General features: G+C 37.3%; 1 protein-coding gene across 1 annotated transcript in view; it reads right to left on the reverse strand.

The window, feature by feature from the left end:
• Window positions 1-26,313, reverse strand: part of SLC2A13 (solute carrier family 2 member 13) — a 381,073-nt gene that overhangs the window by 65,318 nt on the left and 289,442 nt on the right. Inside the window, exon 7 of the mRNA XM_045465179.1 lies at window positions 18,616-18,741. Coding sequence (XP_045321135.1) covers window positions 18,616-18,741 — 126 coding nt within the window. The remainder of the gene's footprint in view (window positions 1-18,615; window positions 18,742-26,313) is intronic.

Raw genomic sequence — 26,313 nt, forward strand, 5'->3', positions numbered from 1 at the left:
AATGTTTTTTCTTTGCTCAGAGGGTGAAGGAGGAGATGAGACATAATGGGCTAGGGCTGTCCAGAAATACTAAACTGCCATGGCTTTATTTTAGAATGTAAAAGAAAATTCATCTAAATTTAAAAAGTACTACATTAAAAAACAAATAAACCTGCCTTTTCATGGGTCTCTCTGGGCTAAGCTGCCAGAACTTCTACCCATTTGCCTTTATTCTACTAAAGCTCTAGGAGTTGGTTAAGCTGGTGAAAACCAATGCTCTACTGAGTTCAGAATTCTGAATATTACTATTTTTAAGAGTTTACAAGACTTTAATAAAAATGTTTAAAGGATCATGTGTTTTGAATTTGTTTTATATCTAATATACTAGGTATGCTTGATCATTTATTATATTTGGGGCAAGCATATTATTATTCTGATATGGTTTAGCTCATTCCCAATTTCAGAATGCCAAGACCCACAAATGTGTTGAGGGAAAAAATGTAATAAAAGAATATATAGGTAGTGAGTGACTTTATCCTTCTTGTTTTAAAACAGCAGCATGCACAGAACATGTCATCTAATCTTTGATCTGTAAGACAAACGAGTTCTCTAAGTTTGGGAAAACAAAGTTCTTTGAACATCTCTGGAGTACTCAGAACAAATTCAGAGGGCCAGAAAGTCTCTTTTTAAAGAATGATACTAACTCATGATCAGGGGGTTGTATGTTTTTATACTGGAGGTGGTGTCTGTATGTGTTGGGGCGGGATGAGGAGGTTGCTAGCCAAGGTCACAGGGCTGTTACAATCACAAGTAAAGCCACAGACAGGATGGTCAGCTCCATCCCTCTTTCTGTTTAGGATGGGCTCTGCCAGCTTCTGGTTGTGGATCATCTGCTCCACAGATACAGAATATTCAATAATTTATAAGCATAAATTAGCTCCTCACTTAATGCAGAAAACAATGCCTTCCCTGAAACGGAACTGCTGCACTACAGGACATGAAATATTTATAGAAGCCAATTGAGGAAAGCAACTGATGACGGCTCAGGGGTGTAATCAATCACAGATACAGCACCCCGCATGCACATTAGTAGAAGAGTTATTTGTACACAGTAGATAGTAACATTTAACGCTATATACACCATTTTATCTTCAGCTTTTTATATATATTAAATATTCCAGGGTATATAGATATCAATATGAAAAACTCAAAGCTGTCAGTCTTATTAGGACTTTGTCAATATGCCTGGGGTAATTCTATTTACTTCAAAGTCAGTTCCTTGCCCAGTCCAGAGAGATCTGCAAAGAACACTCAATACAGGGAAGGCTGATTATGTTCTCACAGTGTTTTCTGAGATGGTTTCAAGATACACGTTCCTTGAACTTCTCTAGGCTTGTCTCATTTTATCTTAATTCTATTTTCCTCTAGTTTCTTCTCTGTCTTTCCAATTTGGATACCTTTGTGATAACAATTGCCGCCTCTTTATTCATCTACCAGTAACTCTTAATTGACTGCATTCCTACTCTGCTGGAGAGGTTCCTTGGGTCACCACTCTGATCCAAGTGACATCCCTGGGTGTGTGATCCCCCTTCTCTTCCCAGTTGTGCCAAATGAAGGTAACTGGAATATGTCTCGCCAAAATATGCCTTTGAGATTCTGAGCTGAAGGCAAGTAAGAAGAGTAAATGCAGGGAAAGCTCTCTGCCCTCACCCTATGTGCCTAAAAGCAGGATATAAATTTACAAAGGTGTCCCTCCTTCCCTACCTGGAAGGACAAAACTTAATCACAGGGCAACTTTAGATCCCCATCAGCATGGAGATGGCACCAGAGACATCTATACAACCAACTTTACTAAACTAGCTTTCATCTCCCACTCCTTTCCCATATATTTGCCTTCCTACAATTCACCACCTCTTGAGACTCAAGGTCCTTTCCTCTGTCTTGTCACTTCTCTAATAATTTATTGTTCTTTGTTGAAGATGCTACATAAACCTGAATTCTAAGTCATGTCTTTGAGTTCCTTGTTCCTGAGTTTCTCTCACATATATGATACACACAGGCTGACAAGCTTCTGTTTTCCCTTGTTAAAATGTCTTATTCTAGAACCCAGCCCAGAACCGAAGATGCGTAGAGAAAAAACTTTCTTCCTTTACATTCACATGTCGCACCCTAGAGCTTGCCTCCTTTCTGGCTTAGGGCAGACAGAAGTAATCACTTTAAAGTTCTCAGACTTAACTGAATAGCAGCACTACTAAATATGTTTCCTGCTTTAACTGTAAGAGACATGAAATATTTCTATGTACCTTCCTAACTTCTATTAAAGGAGCAGAGTTGTAATAACAGATCAAGAACTATTTGCTAAAATGTTCACTGCTACCAAGTATCAGATATCTTATGAATCAATGAAGAACTGACAATAATAGCTCAATTACAGGGAGGAAGATGTTCTGGACAAATGCATCCTTTAACTTTGGTGTTACTAAATGTAGCTGTGTAATACTGCCCAGGGCAAGGGCATTTCTCTGCTTTGTACACACCTTTGGAATTCTTTTTTTGCATATATCTGTTCTGGTTGACCTCTTCCAAGTTTTTACAAACACCAAGTTTTACAATCCTATTTTAGACTATAAGCAGTTCAGTCAATGTTGAATAATTAAATGTGCAGAATAAATGTAGATGTTAAGTTTCATACACATTTTCTCCCAGATGATAACTACAGTTTGAACACACAGATGTAGAAAAGTTTCAGATGTTACTGACATACAAAACGTTGACTTTGCAGGGCACCTGGGTGGCTGACTCTGGATTTCAGCTCAGGTCATGATCTCACTTGTGAGTTCGACCCCTGCATCAGGCTCTGCATTGACAGAGTGGAGCCTGCTTGGGATTCTTGTCTCCCTCTCTCTCTGCTCCTCCCTCCCTCACTCTCTCTCAAAAATAAACATTAATTTTTTTTTTTACTTTGCTCTGCCCCTTCCTCACATCCCTTGATTCTCCTGAGAATTCTGATCACCTACTTCCTAAGCCAGATAATTAAAAAATAACAATAGGTCTGCATAATCAAGAACTTCCTAAAAGCTCAATATTAAAATAAATGTGATTTTCCATTCCCAGTCAGCCAGTCTGCACCCACAGAAGACAAAACATTATAGTTACATGAACAATAGTTTCATATCCCTGATGCTTCAGAAGTTTTGATGGCTTGAATAATGGGTATCCATGAATCACACATCAATCTCATTTTTTAGCTTCCAATGAAATTTTTGTCAAGAAAAATAACTTCATTGAAGCATTATTCACAAGAGCCAAGATATGGAAACAACCTAAGTGTCCATAGGTAGATGGATAAAAAGAATATCATGTGCGTCAATGGGCACACATGTGTACACAATGCAGTGTTATTCAAACATAAAAAGAAGGAAGTCCTACCATTTGTGACAAAATGGATGAACCAGAAGGTCATTATGCTAAGTAAAATAAATCAGATGCAGAAAGGGGTGCCTGGATGGTTCAGTTGGTCAAGCGTCCGACTCTGGCTGAGGTCATGATCTTGTGGTTTGGGAGTGTGAGCCCCACATCAGGTTCTGCACTGTCAGTATGCGGCTTGCTTCCAATTCTGTCTCCCTCTCTCTCTGCCCCTCCCCCACTTATGCTCTCAGTCTCTCTCTCTCTTTCTCAAAATAAATAAACTTAAAAAAAATCACATGCAGAAAGACAAATACCATGTGATCCACTTATATGTGGAATCTAAAACAGTCAAGCTCACAGAACCAGGAAGTAGAATGAATGGTAGTTGCCAGGGGCTGAGAGGTGGGGAAATGCGAGTCTGATCAAAGGGCACAAACTTTCAGTTACGAGATGAATAAATTCTGGGATGGAATGTACAGCATGGTGGTTATAGTTAATAATGCTGTAATGAATACTTGACATTTTCTAAGAGAGTAAATCTTGAATATTCTCACCACATACATACAGTTCCTGCGTGAGGTGCTGGATGTGTTAACTTGAAGGTACACAATGTATACATATATTAAATGTACAATGTATACATATATTAAATCATGTTAGACACCTAAAAAATCATGTTATACACCCTAAATATATACCATTTTTGTTATTCATACCTCAATAAAACTAAAAATGTTAATGCATTTTCATGAGCTTTAAAAGCTCATAAATTAATGATTTATAAGTGAATTTATTGTTTGGATACTTTTTCCTCAGTTATGTCATGGGCAGTTCAAGTAAGCCATTGTGAGAGAGGGGATTCTCTCTCTCTAAAAATATTTTCTAAGGTAGGAACACATAATTTTGTAAATATCTAGTCTATATTTTGTATGTGAAATACTCTGCCCTACAGTTTGCCAGAAACTTTTATTCCTCAAGCTTTCCATTATCTGAGATTCCTAAAAGCCAGGATTGAGTTTTAAAATGTTGCAGATTCTACAACTCATTTTCATAAAACCTTCTCTCCTTAAATGTGATTGACCCTAAGCAGTATATACTTGGTAAATATTTTTCTTTATATATTTGTAAAAGAAACATTAGTTTCTTTACAGTAACTTTAAAGTAAACTTGTTTAAATGTTGCTATCTATCTGTCCTGGATTATAAACCTTGAGGTAACCTCTATGTATTTTTAATACATTTCTAATAGCATGTAGCACAATATCAAATATTAATATTATAAAATGAATGCACAAAAAGCCTCTCTGTAGTTCCACCTAGAGGCCATACAAATGTGGACCGAATTTGAATTCTGTTATAAAATTCAACATACCAATAATTAAACACAAGAATATTAATAGTTGAGTTTTTTTTTCATGCAGGTCTATATCCAACCTTTACCCCAAAACTCACACACCAAATAAACAACAAAAGTTAAAATAAATTTTTATCTGTTTTATTTTTCAGAGGGTTCCAGGACACATACACCTCTGAAATCGAAAGTAAAGCTGGCTAACACTGGGAACTCTTTATTTTAAAAACAATACTCTTTGGGGCTCCTGGGTGGCTAAGTCGGTTAAACACCTGACTCTTGATTTCGACTCAGGTCATGATCCCAGGGTTGTGGGACTGAGCCCCGCGTCTGGTTCTGCGCTGAGTGTGGAGCCTGCTTAGGAGACTTTCTCTGTCTCTGCCCCTCTCCCCCACTTGCATGTGCTCTTTCTCAAATAAAAAAAAAAATAAAAATAATATTCTTAGATAAAACAAGACAGCACTTCTCATAGGAGAGGACAAGTGATCATATAGAGAAGGGTATTACAGAGAACTCTTCCTAAAAATCCCAGTACAGAGTACTGTGTTCCGACAGTTTATAGGTGCCCCTCCGGCACTGTTTTGCAGCAGCGGGAATTCCAAAGGGTGCTGCTTCGTGAATGTCTATGCGAATTCCAAATGCTATGACGTGGTTGTACAAATGGTACGTGTTGCAAGCCCAGATTTAGAAGTGGAAAAATAATTTTGTTGATTTCTTTTAAAGCCACTGCTGAAATCATGAGTGTAGGAAGGACCACAGTACTTGAAAACCTGGATTTTAGTTCACACGTGCTCTCTGGCAGGAAACTTTCTGAACGTATTTGGATTTCAAATGCTGTTCTTCTTTCTGTATCATAGCAACATGTATAATCTGTTGAATGTCTTTATTAAAATATATAATACATTTTAAAATGCAGATACCATCCTTCCACACCCCTTATATTAAAGCCTTACCCTCCTTCCACCTGTTCTTTAAAATTCTTCCTTCCCTTTCTATCAGGATTTTATCTTTTAAACCCAAAGCCATTTACATTAGTCCCTCCTTAAGAACCTTACCAACCCTCTACCCCTATAGAAGTATTCCCCAAACTGAAGGCATTTGTAATCAATCCCCTTGTGATTGTTTCCCATATTTATTGTTTTCCTGTACTGTTATTTAACAGTTTTTTCTTTTGTGGAAATGAGCTTCCTTTTAAAACTTGTATTAAAAAATTTATGCCTCTTCCACTGTGATGTACAGCTGATCCGGCTTTCTCAGTCAGAAGAGAAGTTATACGGAGGTAAGAAAAGAGCCCCAAATCCCAGTGCCATAATTGGGGCTAAAATGTTGTATGCTACAGACAGGTCCATCTGAGGTCAGTTACACTTCCACTCCACATTTCCTCTACTCTGTGACCAAAACTAATGGAACACCTACTAGGGCATAGTCCCCTTCTGGGACATTGCCAACTATACTGCAGAAGAAAAAGAGGACATGAGAAATCCTTGCTCTTAAAACTTCAGTTTAGAAGTGGCATGGCTTGGGGGTGCCTGGGTGACTCAGTCGGTTGGTTGAGTGTGCAACTCTTGATTTCGGCTTAGGTCATGATCCCAGGGTTGTGGGACTGAGCCCCATGTAGGCTCCACGAGGAGAAGGGAGCCTGCCTAGGACTCTCCCTCTCCCTCTCTCTCTCTGCCCCTCCCCACCATCTCTCTTTCTTTCTCTCTCTTAAAAAAAAAAAAAATGTGGCATGGAATGGTTCCACTCTCACTTCTTTGGCCAGAGCAAGTCATGTGGATAGACGTAATGGGCCCGAAAAATCTAATCCTTCCCTAGCTAGTGCAGCAGATATTCTGAACAATAATACAATCCACCACACTTGCCAAGAATAGAAGATAGTTATGTAAAAAAAAAAAACCACAATGCTATTAATTTCTAGTTAGATAATGTTTCCTGCCAAGCATTAAAATCACACTAGTGCCAACCGATTTTCTTCTTAATTTATTCAGAATATTTGGAAAAGAACTCTCTCTCACTATGTGATAACATTTCGTATCCACATTCAGGTATGACATAAAGTCATTTACCTAAAACAATTGCCAGTATGCTTTCCACAGCTATAAAACATACCTATAAATATCAAATTAAAATTCCTAAATAAGGCTAACAGTTGAATTCACACTCACATATCCAGTATCAGCTCCAGCCATTTATTTTTCTTCCTCTTGTTCCCACTGACCTGACCCCCGTTTTTGGCAAATCCCAACCTCCCCAGACTTCATCTCTGCAGCAGCACATCTTCTGCTTAAATGCACCATTATTTGCTGAACCGAGACCTGCCATTGGTATTTTATATTTACCAAGCACGTGCAATTCAGTTCTTGGCCTTGAGTCTCACAGTTTTCTTTAGTCTTTTTTTAGTGAGAAATAACTGTCAGACTCCTTTACAAATGAAGTATGAACTGAAGAATAATACTAAAAACATAAACAGAACAAGGACTGGACTAGAAATGTAAAGTTTTGGCCTAAGATGAAGTGTAGTCAAATACATTGTAAGTATTACTACTTGGATAAAACTGTTAAAATGTGCTTATCATTACAATTAAATGTCAACTAAGAAACTGGATAAATTAGGGGCGCCTGGGTGGCTCAGTCGGTTGAGGGCCTGACTTCAACTCAGGTCATGATCTCACGGTTCACGAGTTCGAGGTTGGCCTGAGCTCTGTGCTAACAGCTCAGAGTCTGAAGCCTGCTTCAGATTCTGTATCTCCCTCTCTCTTTGCCCCTCCCAGCTTGCGTTCTGTCTCTCTCTCTCTCTCTCTCTCTTTCAAAAATAAAACCATTAAAAAAAATTAAAAAAAAGGAAATTGGATAAATTAACATGGAATAGGGAGATAAATTATTCAGAAATGTTTTGCTTTTCTGATTGTATACTTTGCAACCTAAACAGCATCATTCTGTGTAATAAGGTCACTAAATCCAAGATAGGTTAAGTTTCTGGGCTTGAAAAAAGAAGAATCCAGAGGCCTGTGAATTACTTATGGATAGATGAAACTTACAAATACATAGTGTAGAGTTACAGATCTTAAAGGCAGTATCTAGCATACTGATGTCTATTTAAGCAAAGACATGAAGAAAAGTGTAATTTAAAAAGTAAAATGGATTAAAATATTCTATATTAGATTCTCTCTCTACTTCACTTAGTGTATGCTAGCAAAAATTGTGAACTATATGATCATTGATTTAGAAGCACAACCTGATTTTAAATTCTTAATAACTAATAAAAACATCAATCTTCTACATGAATATATTGATACTGATATAGTTTATTAATTATAAAATAAATTTCTCTTTATAAATGCAAAATAGTACCTTTATATGTACCTTTAAAGGTACCCATATGTTCCTTTAAAAATTAAAAAAAAAAAAAAAAAAGAGGTGATGAAGGGAAAATCCTGTTTTTGGCTATTTGGCCTGGTTTCCTAATACCACTTGATCCTATACTCTCACATAGATACACTGCTTCCCCTGCATACCAGTGACTATCCGGAGGAAGTGTGCTGAATATTTCTTCCAATAATTTTTAAAAATTATTTTTCATGTAGTGTGACGACATGCATTATAGAGGATGCATCCCTGAAGCCAGTGGTGTTTTATTTTTTAAACTTTTTTAGTGTTTTAATTACTACCAGGTAAACCTTTAATACTGTTCATTAAAATAGCATCACTCATTTTTCCTTCAGAGATTCTCTTTCCTGGAAATAAGTATGAATGTAGAAGATTTCACTACAGTTGGAACACCATAGCCTTTCATTTGGAACTGCAGTACTTTGAAACCCTTATCTATTTTCCAGTGATGGCAGCCTTTTCCATTCTGTCAGTGAACAGTTATTGTCGAATGCCTGAATGTACAAGGCACCAAGGGATTAAAAACAGAGCAGGATACAGACATTGGAATTTATAATCTGGAAGTGAAGCTATATCCAAACCCAAATCACTAACATATAAGACAGTATAATTATCATGTAAGTTAACAGAGGAGTGCTGGAGACCAAGCAGAGGATATCACAAGCATTGTTTCCTGGGGCTAATCAGAGAGACTGCAAGGAAAAAAATGACATCTGATCTGGGCAAAATGGTTAGAAGTTAGGCAGAGATCAAAAAGAGGGAGAAGGAGGGTCAATTCTAGGCAGAAAGCACAGACTGAGGACAGGCATAGAGGTAGGAAATCACAGTAGCTATTAGGGTAATAGCAAGGGTTTCAGTTGACGAGACTTCCATGTGGGAGTGGGGTGGATGCTGGGAAAAATAAGTCTGGGTGTTGTATCAGAGTGCAGCTTTGAGAAAAGTATCTCTGCTGAATGAATACAATAAACCAGGCATTCAGTGTGAGTTAGAACAATGAACTGCCAAATAGGGGCTCTATCTAGCTATTTTAGTGTGCTAATTACAGAGCGAAAATGTTGTATTATAGGAAACAAATACTGAATCAGCACATTAAGTATGCCTCATTAGCAATACTTTTAAAGAGTCAGGATGTCTGAAGTTCCAGAAGAGATTATTTATGGTTCTGTGTATATAGAGAGCCAGGAGATAGGGAGGTGGATGAAGAGACGCAGAAATAAATAGAAAGCATTTTAATGTACTTACCTGTTAGGAAGTGTTTATTCTAATTTAGAAAAAGTGTTATTGAATCTAAGAATCTAAGAAAAAAATTGCATTCTAAGAATCTAAGAAAAAAAATTAGTACAGGATACTTACTACTAACAGTTGCGCAGGTTACTGCTACATTTAAAAATGTCTTCAGATAGACTCTTACTTGATCGTTATAAAAGCCATATTGTTCAACACAGCAACTGTATTATTCCCAACGTATAGATAAGAAATAGGGCTCAGAGAAGCCCAGACTGTCCGGGTGCCACTTACGAGGTAAATGATAAAGGCTGAAATTAGAATCTACCTGACTCTAAAATGTGTATTTTCCTACTACCCATTTTTGCTCCCCTAAAAGTGGTGGACTTACTGGCTGGCTTTTGATTTTGAGAAAGTCACTGAGACCCTCTAAGTTCCACTGTCTTCATCTGTTTAATGGGAATGAAAATTACACTTCACAGAGATGTTGATTTGGTTTTGGAAAGTTGTATTTTTCCCTAGAAAGCTGTCCAGTTTATCTGTTTTCAAATGCACTGCACATTATTTCAAATGCACTGCACATGATTTTTACATTTTTATTATCTGTTGTTATATACCTTTTTTATTCATTCTAAGTATCGCTTCTCTGTGCCTTCCCTCTCCTCTACCAGTAATGCCAGAGATGTCTCCATTTATATTAGTCTTCTCTAAGAACCAACTTTTGTTTTTTGATCCTTTCTAGTATTTTTCTGCGTTCTGTTATTTTCTTTCTCTTATTTTCCATCTCTGTTTACTCTACATGCTAATTTTCTATTCAAGTTCTAACTTCTTGTGGATTTTTTCATTTTAATGTCCTATTTTCCACTTTTATGTGTCCTATTTTCCACTATGATTTCTTTTTATGTCCTATTTTCCACTATGATTTCTTCTTAACCAATTAATTGATTTTAAGATCATTTTCCTAAAGTTTCTGAAGAAAAGCAGAAAGGGCAATAAATATATTTTATTTAATGTCCTATTTTCCACTATGATTTCTTCTTAACCAATTAATTGATTTTAAGATCATTTTCCTAAAGTTTCTGAAGAAAAGCAGAAAGGGCAATAAATATATTTATGTTGCATTGCAGTATTAGAGCACTTTGTTCAGAAAATATATTTTACATACCAATTATCTGAATTTACTTAGAATTTATTAGACTATATATGTATTTATACAAACTCATTAAACTTATACTTTTTTCAAAAAAATTTTAATGTTCATTTATTTTTGAGAGAGAGAGAGAAAGAGAGAGGGAGGAAGGGAGAGGGAGGGACAGCATGAGTGGGGGAGGGCAGTGAGAGAGGGAGACGCAGAGTTGAAAACAGGCTCCAGGCTCTGAGCTGTCAGCACAGAACCTGATGTGGGGCTCCAACTCACTAACTGTGAGATCATGACCTGAGCCAAAGTTGGGCTCTTAACTGACTAAGCAACCCAGGTGCCCCTATTCTTTTATGGTAACTCTTTTTAAGTATTCAATGTTTGCTTGAAAATGATAAAATTTTCTTTATATGAGGTTCATTATTTCTGTTACATTAAGTTTATTAGTTTTCCAAATTCTCTAATCTGTATTTTTTGTGTCTTCTTGACTAACACCTAATTTTTTTCACTATATTTCCAACCTTTCTAAGATTATCTCTTGTAAATAGCATTACATTTAAAAAAATCCAGTATGAGAATATTTGCCTTTCATAGGTTGTTTAATTGGTTTATTTTTATTATAATAACCATTGCATTTACATTTAATTTTGATTTTTTTGGTGATTTCCCTTAACTATAGTTTTTCCTCTTTTCTTATCTTAGTAGTTTGCTTGATTTTATTTTTCCCCCCCACTAGTACATATTTTTAAGACTACACTCACATTTTTGACACTTATAATTAACAAACTGAAAACCTTAATTATAATTTCCATTTCCTTCTGCAAACAAACAAAGGAATGTAAATGGATTTTTTTTTCTAAAAGTTCCCATACCCCGTTCTATGTTATTTATCTAGAATTTTAGCTTTCCAAGGTTTATTTTTATTTTTAGCAAAATTTGCATAAGTATGACATTTGTTATATATGTGTATACACATATACATGCACATATACATACACTGCACACATCAAGTGTGCAACTGTTAGTATAATTGACAAAATTATACTATTTCCTTTATTTCTTCAAACAGCTTTTAAAATTTCGTATCTTTTTTGTAATGCAAACTTCTTTAGGTATTGATTCTCCGTTCTGTCATACTTGGCTTCTTTCCCTCATTAATTGATGTAGTTTGTAACTTCTGATGGTCCTCTCACATTTACTGAGTTGCCTTCCATGGAAGTCCTGGGTTCTGACCACTGCATGTTTATTTCTGAGGTGGCTCTACGGATAGGCACTGTGACGTGAGAACCTGTATTTCCTCACAGTAATGGCTCTTGGCTTTCCTTTCTCCTGTGTGACACTATTTCTAATCAAGGTCCTGCAGCAGAGAAGTTTACAGCTTACCCAGCCCAGCCCAGCCCGACACATTTTCTTGTCCCTATTTCAGAGCCTGTACAGCACTGCATAGCTCCAGAGACAGAGCCTGGGGCTTCATCTCCCTCAGCAGCTAAAATGCTGGCCTCTCACTCTCAAGATTTGCTTCCCTTCTGACATTCCCTGGGCTCCCGGATTTCCCTGAGGCTTGCTGCTCTTGCTGTTATTTGTGGCACTTGGGGATCTCCCTCAAATTCACCTGTGCATGAAACTTGTATTTGCATGTGTAGGGGATGCATATGGCAGTGTAAGGGATGATAGGGTGAGAATGTTTTCCATAAATTCAGTGTATTTTCTAGAAGTATGCTAAATAATTTTTTATGGGTTTTACTTTTTTATTTTTAATTGTGGTAAAATACACATTAACATAAAACTTAGCATTTAAAAAAAATTTTTAATGTTTATTTATTTTGGGGAGAGAAAGAGACAGAGCATGAGCGGGGGAGGGATAGAGAGACGGGGGACACAGAATCTGAAGCAGGCTCCAAGGTCCCAGCTGTCAGCATAGAGCCTGATAAGGGGTTCGAACTCAGTAACTGCGAGATCATGACCCAAGTGGAAGTCGGATGCTTAACCGACTGGGCCACCCAGATGCCCCAAAAACTTAGCATCTTAATTTGCCATTTAAAATTTTAACCATTTTATTTATTTATTCATTTATTAAAATTTTTTTTAGCGTTTATTTATTTTGAGGGAGAGACAGAGTACGAGCGGGGAGGGACAGAGAAGCAGGCTCCAGGCTCCGAGCTGTCAGCACAGAGCCTGATAAGGGGCTCGAACTCACGAACTGTGAGATCATGACCCGAGCCAAAGTCGGACACTTAACCAACTAAGCCATGCAGGTGCTCCAAATTGTAACCATTTTAAATGGTACGGTTTAGTAGTGTTAAGTATATTCATCTTGATGTATGAAGCCATCTCCAAAACGCCTTTCATTTTGCAAAACTGAAAGCCCACACCCATTAAACGACAACACACTATTCACCACTTCCCCCTGCCTGTGCCAATGACCATTCTTCTTTCTGTTGACTACTCTGGGTACCACATATTAGTGGAGCCATATGTATTTTTGTGACTGGCTCACTTCACTTATCTTATGACTTCAAGATTCATCCATGTTGTACTATGTGCCATAATTTCCTTAAGTGAATGATACATCATTGAATATATAGGCCACATTTTCTTTTTCCATGCATCTGTCACCTGTCACTTGCATTGCTTCCATCTTTGGCTTTTATGAATAGTTCTGCCATGAACATAGGTATTCAAATATTTCTTTAGGACCTTTCCTTCAATTCATTTCGATGTATATTCATAAATGGAATTGTCAGATGATATATAATTCTCTTTTTTAAAATTTCGTGAAACCACTGCACTGTTTTCCATAGTGGCTGCACCAATTTACATTTCCATCAACAGTGTACCAGTTTCCAATTTCTCCACATCCTCCACAACAATGTTGTTGACAGTGGCCACCCTAATGGGTATAAAATGGTATCTAGTATAGTTTTGATTTGCATTTTCTTAATGATTAGTGATGTTGAGCAGTTTTTTATATGCCTATTGGCCAATTATGTATCTTCTTTAGACAACTGATTAAATAAAAACTTCCTATTGAAATTTAACAACATAGATATTAGAAAAGCATGCCAGCTGACTTAAAGTTTTATTTCCAACTTTTTTTTTAAGTTATTTATTTTGAGAGAGAGAGAGAGAGAGAGAGAGAGTAAGCACAAGCCAGGGAGGGGCAGAGAAATTAGGAGAGAGACAATCTCAAGCAGGCTCAGTGCCATCAGTGCAGAGCCTGATGTGGGACTCGAACTCGTGAACCATGAGATCACGACCTGAGCCGAATCTGAGAGTCGGACACTTAACCGACTGAGCTACCCAGGCACCCCTACAGCTTATTATAGTTGATTATATAGGCAAATGGTTTTCGTTATTTTGAGACAATTCTGAGTTCACCAAAATCATCATACTATCTCCATCATGAGTGGTATTACTATTCCAGCTGGTGTCTGTTCAGGAAATAGCTACAGTTAGAGATCAGGATATATGGCTCTGAATTTCCCCAATTCTTGACCCCGAAATATCTATAAACAGTGTATCTCAGATGCAAATACAAGACAATGGTAGACTTTGCCCTGAGAATTCTACCCCAAGGCACTGTATAAAAGATATCAACCAACAAAAATATAATGAATGTCGTTTACCTATAAATGGAAAATCTGTTGTAGGAATTTTTCAAGGTAACTGCCTTTTTCCTAGCACAGATTGAAGCAGCCAACTACAGTGGCTAAGCTAGAAGAGGCCTGTCACTCAACACAGAGAAGAGTGAGAAAGCCTGTTCTTTTTTTTGAAGGGGAGTGGTAGAGAGTTTGAGATCATTCTAAGAATATTCTACAAACCTAAAAGTTCTCTGTACACACTGTTTAACTATTTGTATTTTTCCCTACGTATAATCTGTGCCTCACTTTTCTCTAGTAGTGAGTGCAATCAAGGAATAATGGTCTAAATATATAAATAACACGTAAGAATAAGTTAACATAAAAGAAATAATATACATTTCTATTAAGAACCCGTACAATCTGTTATGTGAAATAGTGAGAACAAAACTACTCTTTTGAGGCCTCTGATCTCAAGACCTTCTACTGAGGACAGGAGAAATGCCTAATTTTAGTGCTCCTTTATCATTAGTACACATTTCTAGTATGTTTTAAAGTTAATTCTGCAAAGTACAGGAAATGACATAGATAAATTTCATGACATATTCATAATTTTAGACAAGCAAACTTTCAGTTTTTGTCTATTGAAAAAAGAATCATAAGGGTTAAAACTGTGAAGTATTACATCCAGAAATATTTAATCAATTAACTCACTGATGAAGCTTGGCTGATGAAAATTATACACTGGGTATTTTTAAAAGAAGCTCTTTTCAAGCTCTGATTTTAAGTAATAATTGCATTTCTTTTACATATTTCTTTGTAATTAGTATATTTAAAATGTGGTCTGGATTTTGAGTCAAATACTGTATAATTTACTTCTTCTTTGAAGTAATTCCCTAATAAAATGATTAATGACAACAGCATTATGATTAATAATGATACATTATACTTTACAGCTTTGAGGAGCTACAAGTACTTTACAGATTTCATTGCCTTCTTCAGTTCTATGAGGCAGACAGGAAAAGAGCATATTATTCTTTTTATGGGAATTTAGAACATACAAGAAGTTAAAGCCATATCAAAGAATATTTACATATTTTCTGCATGCATAGATATATGTATTAGTTCATAAATGTGGGGAATATTTGTTCTATACAAATATTTCATTTATGTGCCTACCACAATGTAATCTGTCAAAAAGAGAAAGGTTTATAGCTTTCTAGACTGATTACATGCCAATGACTGCCAACTTTTATCATTACATTGCTTAATTTCACTAAACTCCAGGAAAGTACTCAAAGAAAACAACAGTTCCATGAAAGAATTTAAAGTGATATTCATGTTGACTTCAAAATTCTCTTTTACTTAAGTTTCAGAGTTTGAAAATTACTGGTGCAGTTAAACAATGTGCAGTGGGAGAAATCGCCTTGGAATATGTAGGAACATTTGTCTCAAGAGACAAACTCCTACAGCTTAGGACAGAGTTGGGTCTGGAATCTGGATTTCCTGGAGTCTAGGCTTGAGTGCTTTCTACTCTAAGTTTGTGTAACATACAACTGCAGTGTTTCATGCCCTTCTGTCACCAGTATACACTGGAAAGTAATACTGTTATGAAAATCAGTTTAAAAGATTGTTCAAAAGACTAGTTTAAAAGAACTGCAGTCATTGAAGTCACTGATTATAAACATACTCATTCTGTAAGTTTAAAAAATAAGACTTGCCTCAGTTGGTTAAACGTCTGACTCTGGCTCTGGTCTTGATCTCAGTGGTTTGTGAGTTCAAGCCCCACATTGGGCTCTGTGTTGTCAGTGCAGAGCCTGCTTGGGATTCCCCTCCCCTCCCCTGCCCCCACCCCCTGTCTCCTTCTCTCTCTTCCCCTCAGTCACTCACTCTCTCTCTCTCAAAACAAATAAATAAAATAAAACTAAAAAAAGAAAAAGTCTGTTAAAAAATAAAAATAAATAAAAGTAAGAATTGTTCCTGGGTGCCTAGAAGGTTCAGTTGGTTGAGCGTCCAACTCTTGATTTTGGTTTAGGTCATGATGTCACAGTTCGTGAGATCCAGCCCTGCATATGTTTCTATGCTGACAGCACAGAGCTTGCTTGGAATTCTCTCTCTCCCTTTCTCTCTGCCCCTCCCTTGCTCATGCTCTCTCTCTTCTCAAAATAAATAAATAAATAAAATAAATAAAAATAAAGAAATAAACAACAACAAAAAAATAAGACCTATTCCTTTGCTGGGTAAAATCTTATTATTTTAGTGTACTACTCCCAATAGTTTATTTTTGCTTGTATCCCTTGCCTGAGGAGACACAGCCATAAATAGTGCTAAGGCTCATATCAGATTACTGCCTATGTTTTCTTCTAGGAATTTTATGATTTTAGGTCTCACATTTAGGAGGTGTCTAATCCATTATAAGTTTATTTTTATGTATGGTGTATGAAAGCGATCCAGTTTCATTCTTTTGCATACAGCTTTCAAGGTTTCCCAACACTATTTGTTGAAGAGACTCTTTCCCCATTGTATATTCCTGCCTCCTTTGTCATAGATTAATTGACCAGAAAACGTGGATTTCTGGACTTTCTGTTCTGTTCCAATGATCTGTGTATTTTTGTGCCAGGACCAGCTTTGTCGAAATCTGGGATTGTGATACCTCCAGCTATGTTCTTTTTTCTAAAGATTTCTTTGACTATTTGAAGTCTTTTTTTATTCCATACAAATTTTAGGATTATTTGTTCTGGTTCTGTGAAAAATGCAATTCGTATTTTGATAGGGATTGCAATGAATCTACAGATTGCTTTGGGTAGTATACACATTTTAATGATATTAATTCTTTCAATCCATGAGCATGGTATAACTTTCTATTTTGTCTATGTCATCTTTGATTTCTTTCATCATCATCTCTCAGTTTTCGGAGTACGGGTCTTTCATCTGCTTGGTAAAATTTATTTTGAGGCTTTTGTTCTTTGGGGGCAACTGAATATAGAATTGTTTTCTTCTTTTTCTGCTGCTTTGTTATTAGGGTATAAAAATGCGTATCAATTTTACATCCTACAACTTTACTGAATTCATTTTTCAGTTTTAATAGTTACTTGGTGGAATCTTTATAGTATCATGTCATCTGCAAATAGTGGCAGTTTTCTTCCTTACCAAGTTGGATGCCTTTTCTTTTTCTCGTCTGATTACTTTAATTTGGATTTCTAGTACTGTGTTGAGTAAAAGTGGTGAGAGTGGACATTTTTGTCTTGTTCCTGAATTTAGAGGAGAAGCTTTCAGTTTTCCACCACTGAGTATGATGTTAGCTCTGGGTTTTTCATATATGGACTTTATTAGTTTGAGGTATGCTCCTTCTAAACCCACTTTGTGTAAAGTTTTTTTTTTTTATCATGAACAACGTATTTTGTCAAATGCTTTTTTCGCATCTACTGAAATAATCATATGGTTTTTGTCCTTCCTCTTTTTAATGTAATGTATCACAATGAATGGTTTATGAGTATTAAACCACACTTGCATCCCTGAGATAAAAGCTTTTGCATAGCAAAGGAAACCACCGACAAAACAAAAAGCCAACATAGTGAATGGGAGCAGATATCTACAAGTGATATATATCTGATAAAGGGGTTAACATCCAAGATATATAAAGAATTTATAAAACTCAATACTCAAAAACCAATCTGGTGTAAAAAAAAAAATGGCCACAATATCAAAACAGACATTTTTCCAGAGAAGACATACAGATGGCCAAGAGACACATGAAAAGATGCTCAACATCAATAATCATCAGGGAAATGCAAATCAAAACACAATGAGATAGCACCTCACACCTGTCAGATTGGCTAGAATCAAAAAGACAAGATCTAACAAGTGTTCACAAAGATGCGGAGAAAAGGGAACCTTTGTGCACCGTTGGTGGGAATGCAAATTGGCGCGGCCCACTATGAAAAACATGGAGTTTCCTCAAAAAATTAAAAACAGAACTACCATGTGATCCAGTTATTCCTCTATGAGGTATTTACCCGAAGAAAATAAAAACACAAATTTCAAAAGATATATGCGCCTCTATGTTTACTGCAGCACTATTTACAATAGTTTAGATATGAAAGCAACCCAAATGTCCAACAACAGGTTAATGGATAAAGATGTGGCATATATACACAATGGAATATTACTCAAATATTAAAAAAAAATGAGATCTTGCATCTGTGACAACAAGAGTGGCCCTCGTGGGAATCAGACTAGGTGAAGTAAGTCAGATGAAGAAACACAAATACCATTTGATTTCATTTATATGTAGAATCTAAAAACCAAACAAATGAAAAAAACTAACAAAAATACAGACTCTTAAATACAGAGAACAAACTGGTGGTTGCCTGAGGGGAGTTTGGTTGGAGGGGATGAGTGAAATGTGGAAGGGATTAAAAGGTATAAACTTCCAGTTATAAAATAACTAAGTCACAAAGATGAAATGTATAGCATAGGGAATATAGTAATAAAAAGGTTTCATTCTGAAAGCTTATTTCATGTTATTATGGTATATAATAAATGACATACCTGCCCCATGCTGCCTCATTTGTAGATGCTTTATTAACTGGAACACAGGAAGAGTCAATGACAGTTGATCTGTTCATCTTGTAGCAAAAACCACAGTCTGGATCCAACATACATTCATTACAGTAACTGTAAAATAAAATGAAAAAGCTTGAAATACTGTGAGAATTACCAAAATGTGACAAATAGCATGTTAGAGACAATTGGTATTCTTCTACATTTTCTACTGTACTTTGCAGGAAGCTTGGGGCCATGTGACTCGTCTTAGCCACGGCAAAGTGACGTGTGCTGAGGCTCGTGAGAGCTGGCAAGTCTCCTCCATCTGTCCCTCCCCTGGCTGCAGCAACTTTGGAAGCCACTTAGAGGTGGAGGAAGCTTGGATCTGAGACACTGGGTGTAAAAGAACTCCAGCTGTCCCTCAGGAAATAAACTTTTGCTTTTCTAAGCCACTGAGATTTGTTGCCAAAGCATCATGAACTGGCCCAATCTGACCCAGCTGATTGGCTCCAAAATGTACCAAAGCATTTATTTCTTGTCTCTATTACGTACCATATCTTTTAAAAATGGAAAATATATTTCCCAATATATATACTGAAATAGAAAATAAAAAGAGTGAAAAAAATATAGAGAAAAAAGTTAAAAAACACCACACCAATAATGGTCCCTTGTTAATGTCTTGGTAGATGTCTATACTTTTAACAAACCTACACTGAGTATCAAGTGTGTGTTATGCTTAACTTAAAATAAGCTGGTATAGGAATAAAAGGCTAACTTTTCTCTAAGTTAATTACATCTACTGGTTGCATCACTGAGCCATAATCAATTAATCACTGCTCACCTAACAGCAGTATCCTAATTGCAGAAAATCCTAAAGAGGCAAAATCCTTTAGAGGGCAAGGTTTTCCAACCCAAGTCTGCAAAGTACTGGTAAATGTGTTTTCTTGCTGTCAAACTCATTTGTCAGACAATTCTGGAGTATGTCCTGCATGGCAGGCACACACAGGCACTGGAGACACTCAGATGAATAAAACAAAGTCCCCACTCCTTGGTAAATAAAAGGCAAGGACAGGAACAGATAGACAAATAAATAATGGCAGTGTAATAGAAATTAGTGTGAATGACTCCAAGGACTGAATCCTGTTCATTTGTCTATTATCTCCAGTGCAGAGATAATGTGATAGGAGATTTTTGTGAGATAATGGAGATAATGTGAGATAATGTGAGAGGAGATATTTGAGGTAGATCATAAAAGAAATTTACCAGGCAAAGAAGTAGAGAGAAGAGCATTTCAGAGGACTGCTTATTTTACAGTTAAAGATCAGTCAGTACAGACTTTTTTTACCGTGTACGAGTAATTATACTACTGGGTGCCGGGCAAGAACTACGGCAAGTTATTCAGAAAAGATGTGAATTCTCAAAATCAAAATACTTCTTTGACTAATTAAGCTAAATGGAAAAACAACAGCATTGTTTAAAAACAAGATTATCATTTCAGCCTCCTTCTGTAAACTTTTCCTTTGCAAACAGCCATCCCTAATTTTAAATGAGATTTCAGACTCCTTCAGGCATAGCTTGGAAGTACTGAAGATTTGGTTCTAGGATTCTGATGAAAAAGTCTGAAGTATCTTGAGAATTACCAAAATGTGACAAATACAAAGGGAGCAAATGCTGCTGGAAAAATAGTGCCGACAGACCTGCTTAATGTGGGGTTGCCACAAAACTTCAATTTGTAAAAAACACAATATTCTGTGAAATGCAATAAAGCAAAAACTCATGAAAGTAAGCTATGCCAGTACTAAAAGCAAGGAAAAAAAAAGGCCTTTCAAAGCCCACTGAAAGGTCAACATAACTTTAGGAAGGTGATATAGCACTATAAATATAAAAGTGTCCACACTTGTGATAGACTAAACAGAACAAGAGGTAGCATTCGAAGTACTCTGGGCTTCTGGCCTTCATAGCTAGAAGGCTGATTACGAAAGGATGGTAATTCCTACTAGTATTTGGTTGGTTGATTCCACCCAGGTAAAGTAGAATCTAACAACCCTGATTGTTCCAATGGCTTTAAGTGATAGTTATTTGGGGAAGGTCAACTCATCCAATTGTAGAGAAACGACTCTATTTCTTTAAACATAATTCCTGTAACAGGCCAAAGAAAGTAATGATAAAGGTTAACAGTTACCAAAAACCTACTACATGTGCATGTCAGACATACAAGATGTTCATTCATGACACTTTACCTCCTCCATCTGACTCTCCATTCAAGCTTCTGACCCTGACCACAACCTACTTTTCTTCCAGCTTGCTGATAAATGATTCTCGCTCTGCCATGGTGATTCATTCAGTACAAGTTATTTTCCACTTATGTGCCAGCCAATATTCTGAGGGCTGGGGCACATTAGTAAACAAAACAGATTCCCTACCCTTGAGGAGCTGGTTTGCCTATATGAGCTCCACTTAATTGACCCCTCTACTTGCTCCCTATTCATTAGCCTTTTACTTTTAGTTCCATCCTTCTCTAGCTTATTGACCATCCTAATTTTCCCTGCCCATTTATCTTTCCATCTCGCCTGACTAAGCAACATCCTAAATTTCCCTGCCCATATCTTTCTATCTCTGCTGACAAGCAAAAATCCTGGCCATATATGAGTGCGAACATTTGCCTTTTCTGTACCTTCCCCAGTATACTCAAGTGCAGCTGAGGGCATCACACAACAGGGTAGATCAGTAGTTCCTCTCTAATACACTGCTGGCAGCCTCAAAAGGATCTTCAATGGCCTGACATTCTTAATAATTCCCTCTAGTCAATTCCATCCATACAAGGACTTTTTCAACCATACGACACAAGGAGTATTCTTGCCTTTTTGTCACTTCATATCCAGCTTCACAAAGAAAACAGATGAAAATGGTAAAGATGGGAACTTTATACACTTACAGCAAACACAGAAACCATCCTACTTTCCCTCTGCTCCCATTACAGAGAAATTGTTTTTCTCCTCTATCTGGGCTTTATTTCTATTCCATCTCCTTAGCCCATTTCAGACCCTTTTGATTACTGTTCCTTTTTCTTACACGTCTACTGTCTTAAGATGGAAGATTAGCTTTTTGATTTGACAGCTTTCTTCTTTCTTAATGTAGGAAGTTATAGCTATGAATTTCACTCTGAACACTGCATCCCATATTTGGTATGTTTGGTCTTCATTTTCGTTCATTTCAAAGAATTTTCTAATGTCCCTTGTGACTTCTTTGACCCACCAGATTAAGAAGTACTATTTAATTTTCACATCTTGGTGAATTCCCCAGATTTCTTTCCGTTAGTGATTTCTAATTTCTTTTAAAATTGTTTTAATGTTTATTTTTGAGACAGACTGTAAGTAGGGAAGGGGTAGAGAGAGAGGGAGACACAAAATCTGAGGCCGGCTCCAGGCTCTGGGCTGTTAGCACAGAACCTGACATGGGGCTCAAACCCACGAACTGTGAGATCATGACCTGAGCCAAAGTTGGATGCTCAACCGACTGAGCCACTCATGCACCCCTCCAATTTCACTCCAATGCTAATGGAAAATATACTCAGTATGATTTCATATTTTTAAAATTTATTGAGGCTTGTTTTCTGGCCTGGCATGTGATCTATCCTGGAGAACGTTCCTTGTGCACTTAAGGAGTGTATATTCTGTTGGTAGTGGAGTTTTCTCTAAATGTCTGTTCGATCTGGATGGTTTGTAGTCAATAAACTAATCTTGAAGCACCTTAGCCCCCTGTTTTCTAATAGTATGCACTTCTACTTAACTCTGCCCACATACTGGAAATTGTCATAATCTAGAGATCAGCAAACTACAGTCCTTGAGACAAATGAGACCACTACCACCACCTGTTTTTGCAAATAAAGTTTTACTAGAACACAGCCATGCCCATTTGTTTGCTTACTGTCTATGATGGCTCTCAAGCTTCAACAGCAGAGCCAAGAATCCATGTGGCCTGCAAAGCCACAAATATTTACTATCTAACCCTTTATAGGAAGTTTGCTGATCCCTGATCTGGAACACATACTCTGACCCCACATGCATATTTCTCATTCCTTTCCTTAAAGATCTCACTTCCTTACTCTAAGACAACTGCTTTGCTACCTCAGAGACCTTCTACACTCCGTTCTTTCTGATCTTTCACTCACGCCATGGCTTTTTGTCCTCATCTGTCAAAACTTTCATGGTGAATCTTGTTACCACTCTCACCAGACCCTCCAAATCTTTGTATTTTGGTCCTTCTATACATTGCTCTATACACTTTAATGTTTGACACTTTCCAGCCGTCTTTGTTCTTTTCCTTCTATATCTAGGTTGTTCCATACTGATGGAGAATTAACACATCCAGGCACACTGATAAAAGTACACATTCATAGTATTCAGCCAACCACAGCTGGATCCTCACTGCTACCAGGGAACTTTTACCTGTCAGTCAGTGCCTTTCCCCACTTCCACCACTGATGCCCCAAACACCAACTCTCCTCTGACCCCAAACCTATCCCCCCCACACCCTCCACATCTCTTAGAAGATGGCCTTGCCTGGCTTGAAGTGAAAACTGAAGGGATGAGACAGGAACATTCTCAGCTTTAAATCCAGACATAACAAAGATCTCGACAGCCAGGTCGCCAGGTCTATCTTCACCTCTTTTCTTCCAGGCTCTGCAAGAGGTCACCCCTCCACCAGGGCTTTTCATCTCGATCTCTTCACCAGAATGAACACCCTGTTCCATTGGTTATTTTCTTCTCTTTCTACTTTCCAACCTCTTCTAGAATACACCACAGTTAATGTGCAACCCTTCCCTTGTTGAGAAAAACTCGAGAAGCTGTCCTCTCCACTCTCCATACTTGTCCTCCATACTGGTTCGTGTGGGTCAGTCAGGGAAAAGAAGCCAAATATTAAACAGTATTCCATTTCCTTGCCACGACAGACAGTCATCTGGACTTAGAGACACTCAGGCTTCCAGAAGCAAGATAAAATTCCCTACCACACCCTCATTCTTGACCTGCATTTTTTTCATCATATAGGCTATATTATGGCAAAAAATTCTCCCAAATGTAACAATATTTCTATCTTCAACATGACATTTAGAAGGTGACACGAAACTTTAAATATCCTGAGGAATCTGCTAATTGACCTTTTAGAGAGCATGTATCATAACTGTGGCTCTAACAAATGGCATGAAAAGAGAATAACATCTATTTTTTAATTCACAATTTATTCTGTAAGGCTTTCTTGAACATGACCTGATGAATTTACGTCATGTTTTATACATATAAAAGCTGAGAACTTAAATATATTGGTGCTAGATCCATGCTCCTAAGAATACTCTAAACACAGATGAAAACATTTTTGCGTGAAAAGCAAACTGGCAAATTAGGCCCCACTTATCTTCTTTCACACTGTGGACTGGAGTGAGTCCTAAATTCTGGACTTCAAGTTTTCCATCTCAAGAGCATATGATGTCTAAGAAACTACCCAGCTGCAAGATTCTACATGAAAGAAAATGAAATACATGTATGCTAACTCTTAATTCACACAAACTTTAACAGTTTAAAACAGATTACAATGCTGTGACATCTAACAAATATTTACTCTTGCATGCTGATTTCAAGGACAAGAATTATAAGTGTGCCCTACTTTAAGATGCTCTAGATTTACAAGAGAAATGAACTAAGAAGGTATTTGCAAAAGGACTGTGCTTTATAAAAGGAATTGCCAAATGAATTAAACAAAATGGGGATTCCTCCCTACTGATACACGCTATTTTACAAATCAATATGTAGTACAGTTGATGAAGAGATGGCCCACTTCCGTGCATGTGCACATCTCCATCATAGAACTCCAATGTTCTTTACCGACTGGTTTACAAATTGACTGTGAAGACTGTATCCCAAGGGAAAAAAGACCATGTTTATCAACTCTTATCTGCTACACCCCATTGTAGGCTGGTTCCTCAATACATGTATATTGAATAAATCAGCATGACAACTCTATAAATCAAGGCATTACTGTAGGTTCATTAGCCTGTTCTGCCCATTTCTGGAGAATAATTTGGGGAGGGGTGGGTGGAATGAAGTGAATATCTGAGTCATGATGAGAATGAAATAAAAAGAAGGTAAACCTAATTGCTAGAGGATACCTTAAGCTGAGCTCGGCTTTTAAACTGCCAGAGGCTAAAGCTGACATTTGCAAACATTCAGGCCACAACCCAAATGAAATTGGTTACTAAATTTTGATAACTCACTTTCAGAGACACCAGCTAGAAGGGCTAATTTCCTTGAAACCTAAAGAAAAGAGCCATAGTAAGAGAGGGCCCTCTTTTATTTTTATTATTTTTTTAATATGAAATTTATTGTCAAATTGGTTTCCATACAACACCCAGTGCTCATCCCAACAGGTGCCGAGAGGGCCCTCTTTTAAATCACATCCTGCAAAATTTCTTAATAGGACATTATGATATTTGGAGACAATGTGTGGTAAATAAACGTGCCTAGAATTCATGCTACTGTTCTTGGCTGTGGATACTTTCACCTGGGGAAGTTATACGATGGCCAATGATGTTCTTCTTCTAGAAACTGCTAGGGGAACTGGATGCAGAGCATATTAGACATTCCAACAACACATGGGAAAATATATAATCTAGATAATAATTACAATTGGAACCAAACAGTTCATTACTTGATAGTTGACGAGAAGAAAGATTTACGCTTGCAATCTCTGACGTTTTTAGAAAGGGAGAAAAATAATTTAGAACAAAACTGGTTCTGAAACTTTAAAATGTTTCCAATTAAATTAAAAAAAACAAAGAGCAGGATAAAAGCTTAGTGTCTAAAGGAGAGAAGGGATGGCCTATTTTCATTTAATCAAGTGTTTACATGTTTCATATGGCGCCAGGGTCTCAACCAAAGGTGCCCTTTCCTCTCTCCTCAGCAAATCTTTAAAAAATTGATTTGGGTTAATTCAGAACATTTTTAGTTTCTACTCTCTGAAGTCAAGTGTGAACTCAGCCCTCTAGAGAATGGTCCATTTGTTTTTAAGTATGTGTCATTAGGCCCAATGAGATGGAGCATTAAGAACAGTGTTTGGTCTTAAAATGCCTCTCGCTGGCGTGGCCTAACTTTCAGACAATATGCGATGGCAACTGCAGCTGTTACGGTAATCTGCTGGTACAGGCCCACTTCCACTCTCTGTGGGAAACTGTGTTCATTCGCTTGTTCCTCGTGCATGAATTTAACACCCTACTTTGTGCACTAATGTCACTATGTGCCCCATGACAACTACTCTAGACTTTCCCTACCATCCCCTTCTCACTGTTTACTGCCCTGCTGCTTTCAGCAGGTGACTTGGAACCAAATTGACCAGAGACTACCCTAACTGGGAGGTGAGGGGACAACAACCTGCCTTGCTTGTAGCCCTCTGCACGACTGGGTTTCCCCATGAACACTACAAAGAGAACTCTAGGACACCTGCTTTTTCTCTTGGCCACAGTGTGGATGTCAGGTGACCCCTCTGTCTTATTTGGACTGTGTAAGTAGGGAACTTGTGTGAATGTAAAAAAAAAAAAAAGTGCTGGAGGACTTAAGTAAATGGTTGTAAATGAATTTAAAAAAGCTGGGGACCTACTGGCACTGACTTCATGAGGCAAGTCATGCCTCACCACTCCACTAAAGCTGCTCTCAG

This window comes from Leopardus geoffroyi, chromosome B4 (assembly GCF_018350155.1).
Source record: "Leopardus geoffroyi isolate Oge1 chromosome B4, O.geoffroyi_Oge1_pat1.0, whole genome shotgun sequence".
NCBI classification, from domain to species: domain Eukaryota; kingdom Metazoa; phylum Chordata; class Mammalia; order Carnivora; family Felidae; genus Leopardus; species Leopardus geoffroyi.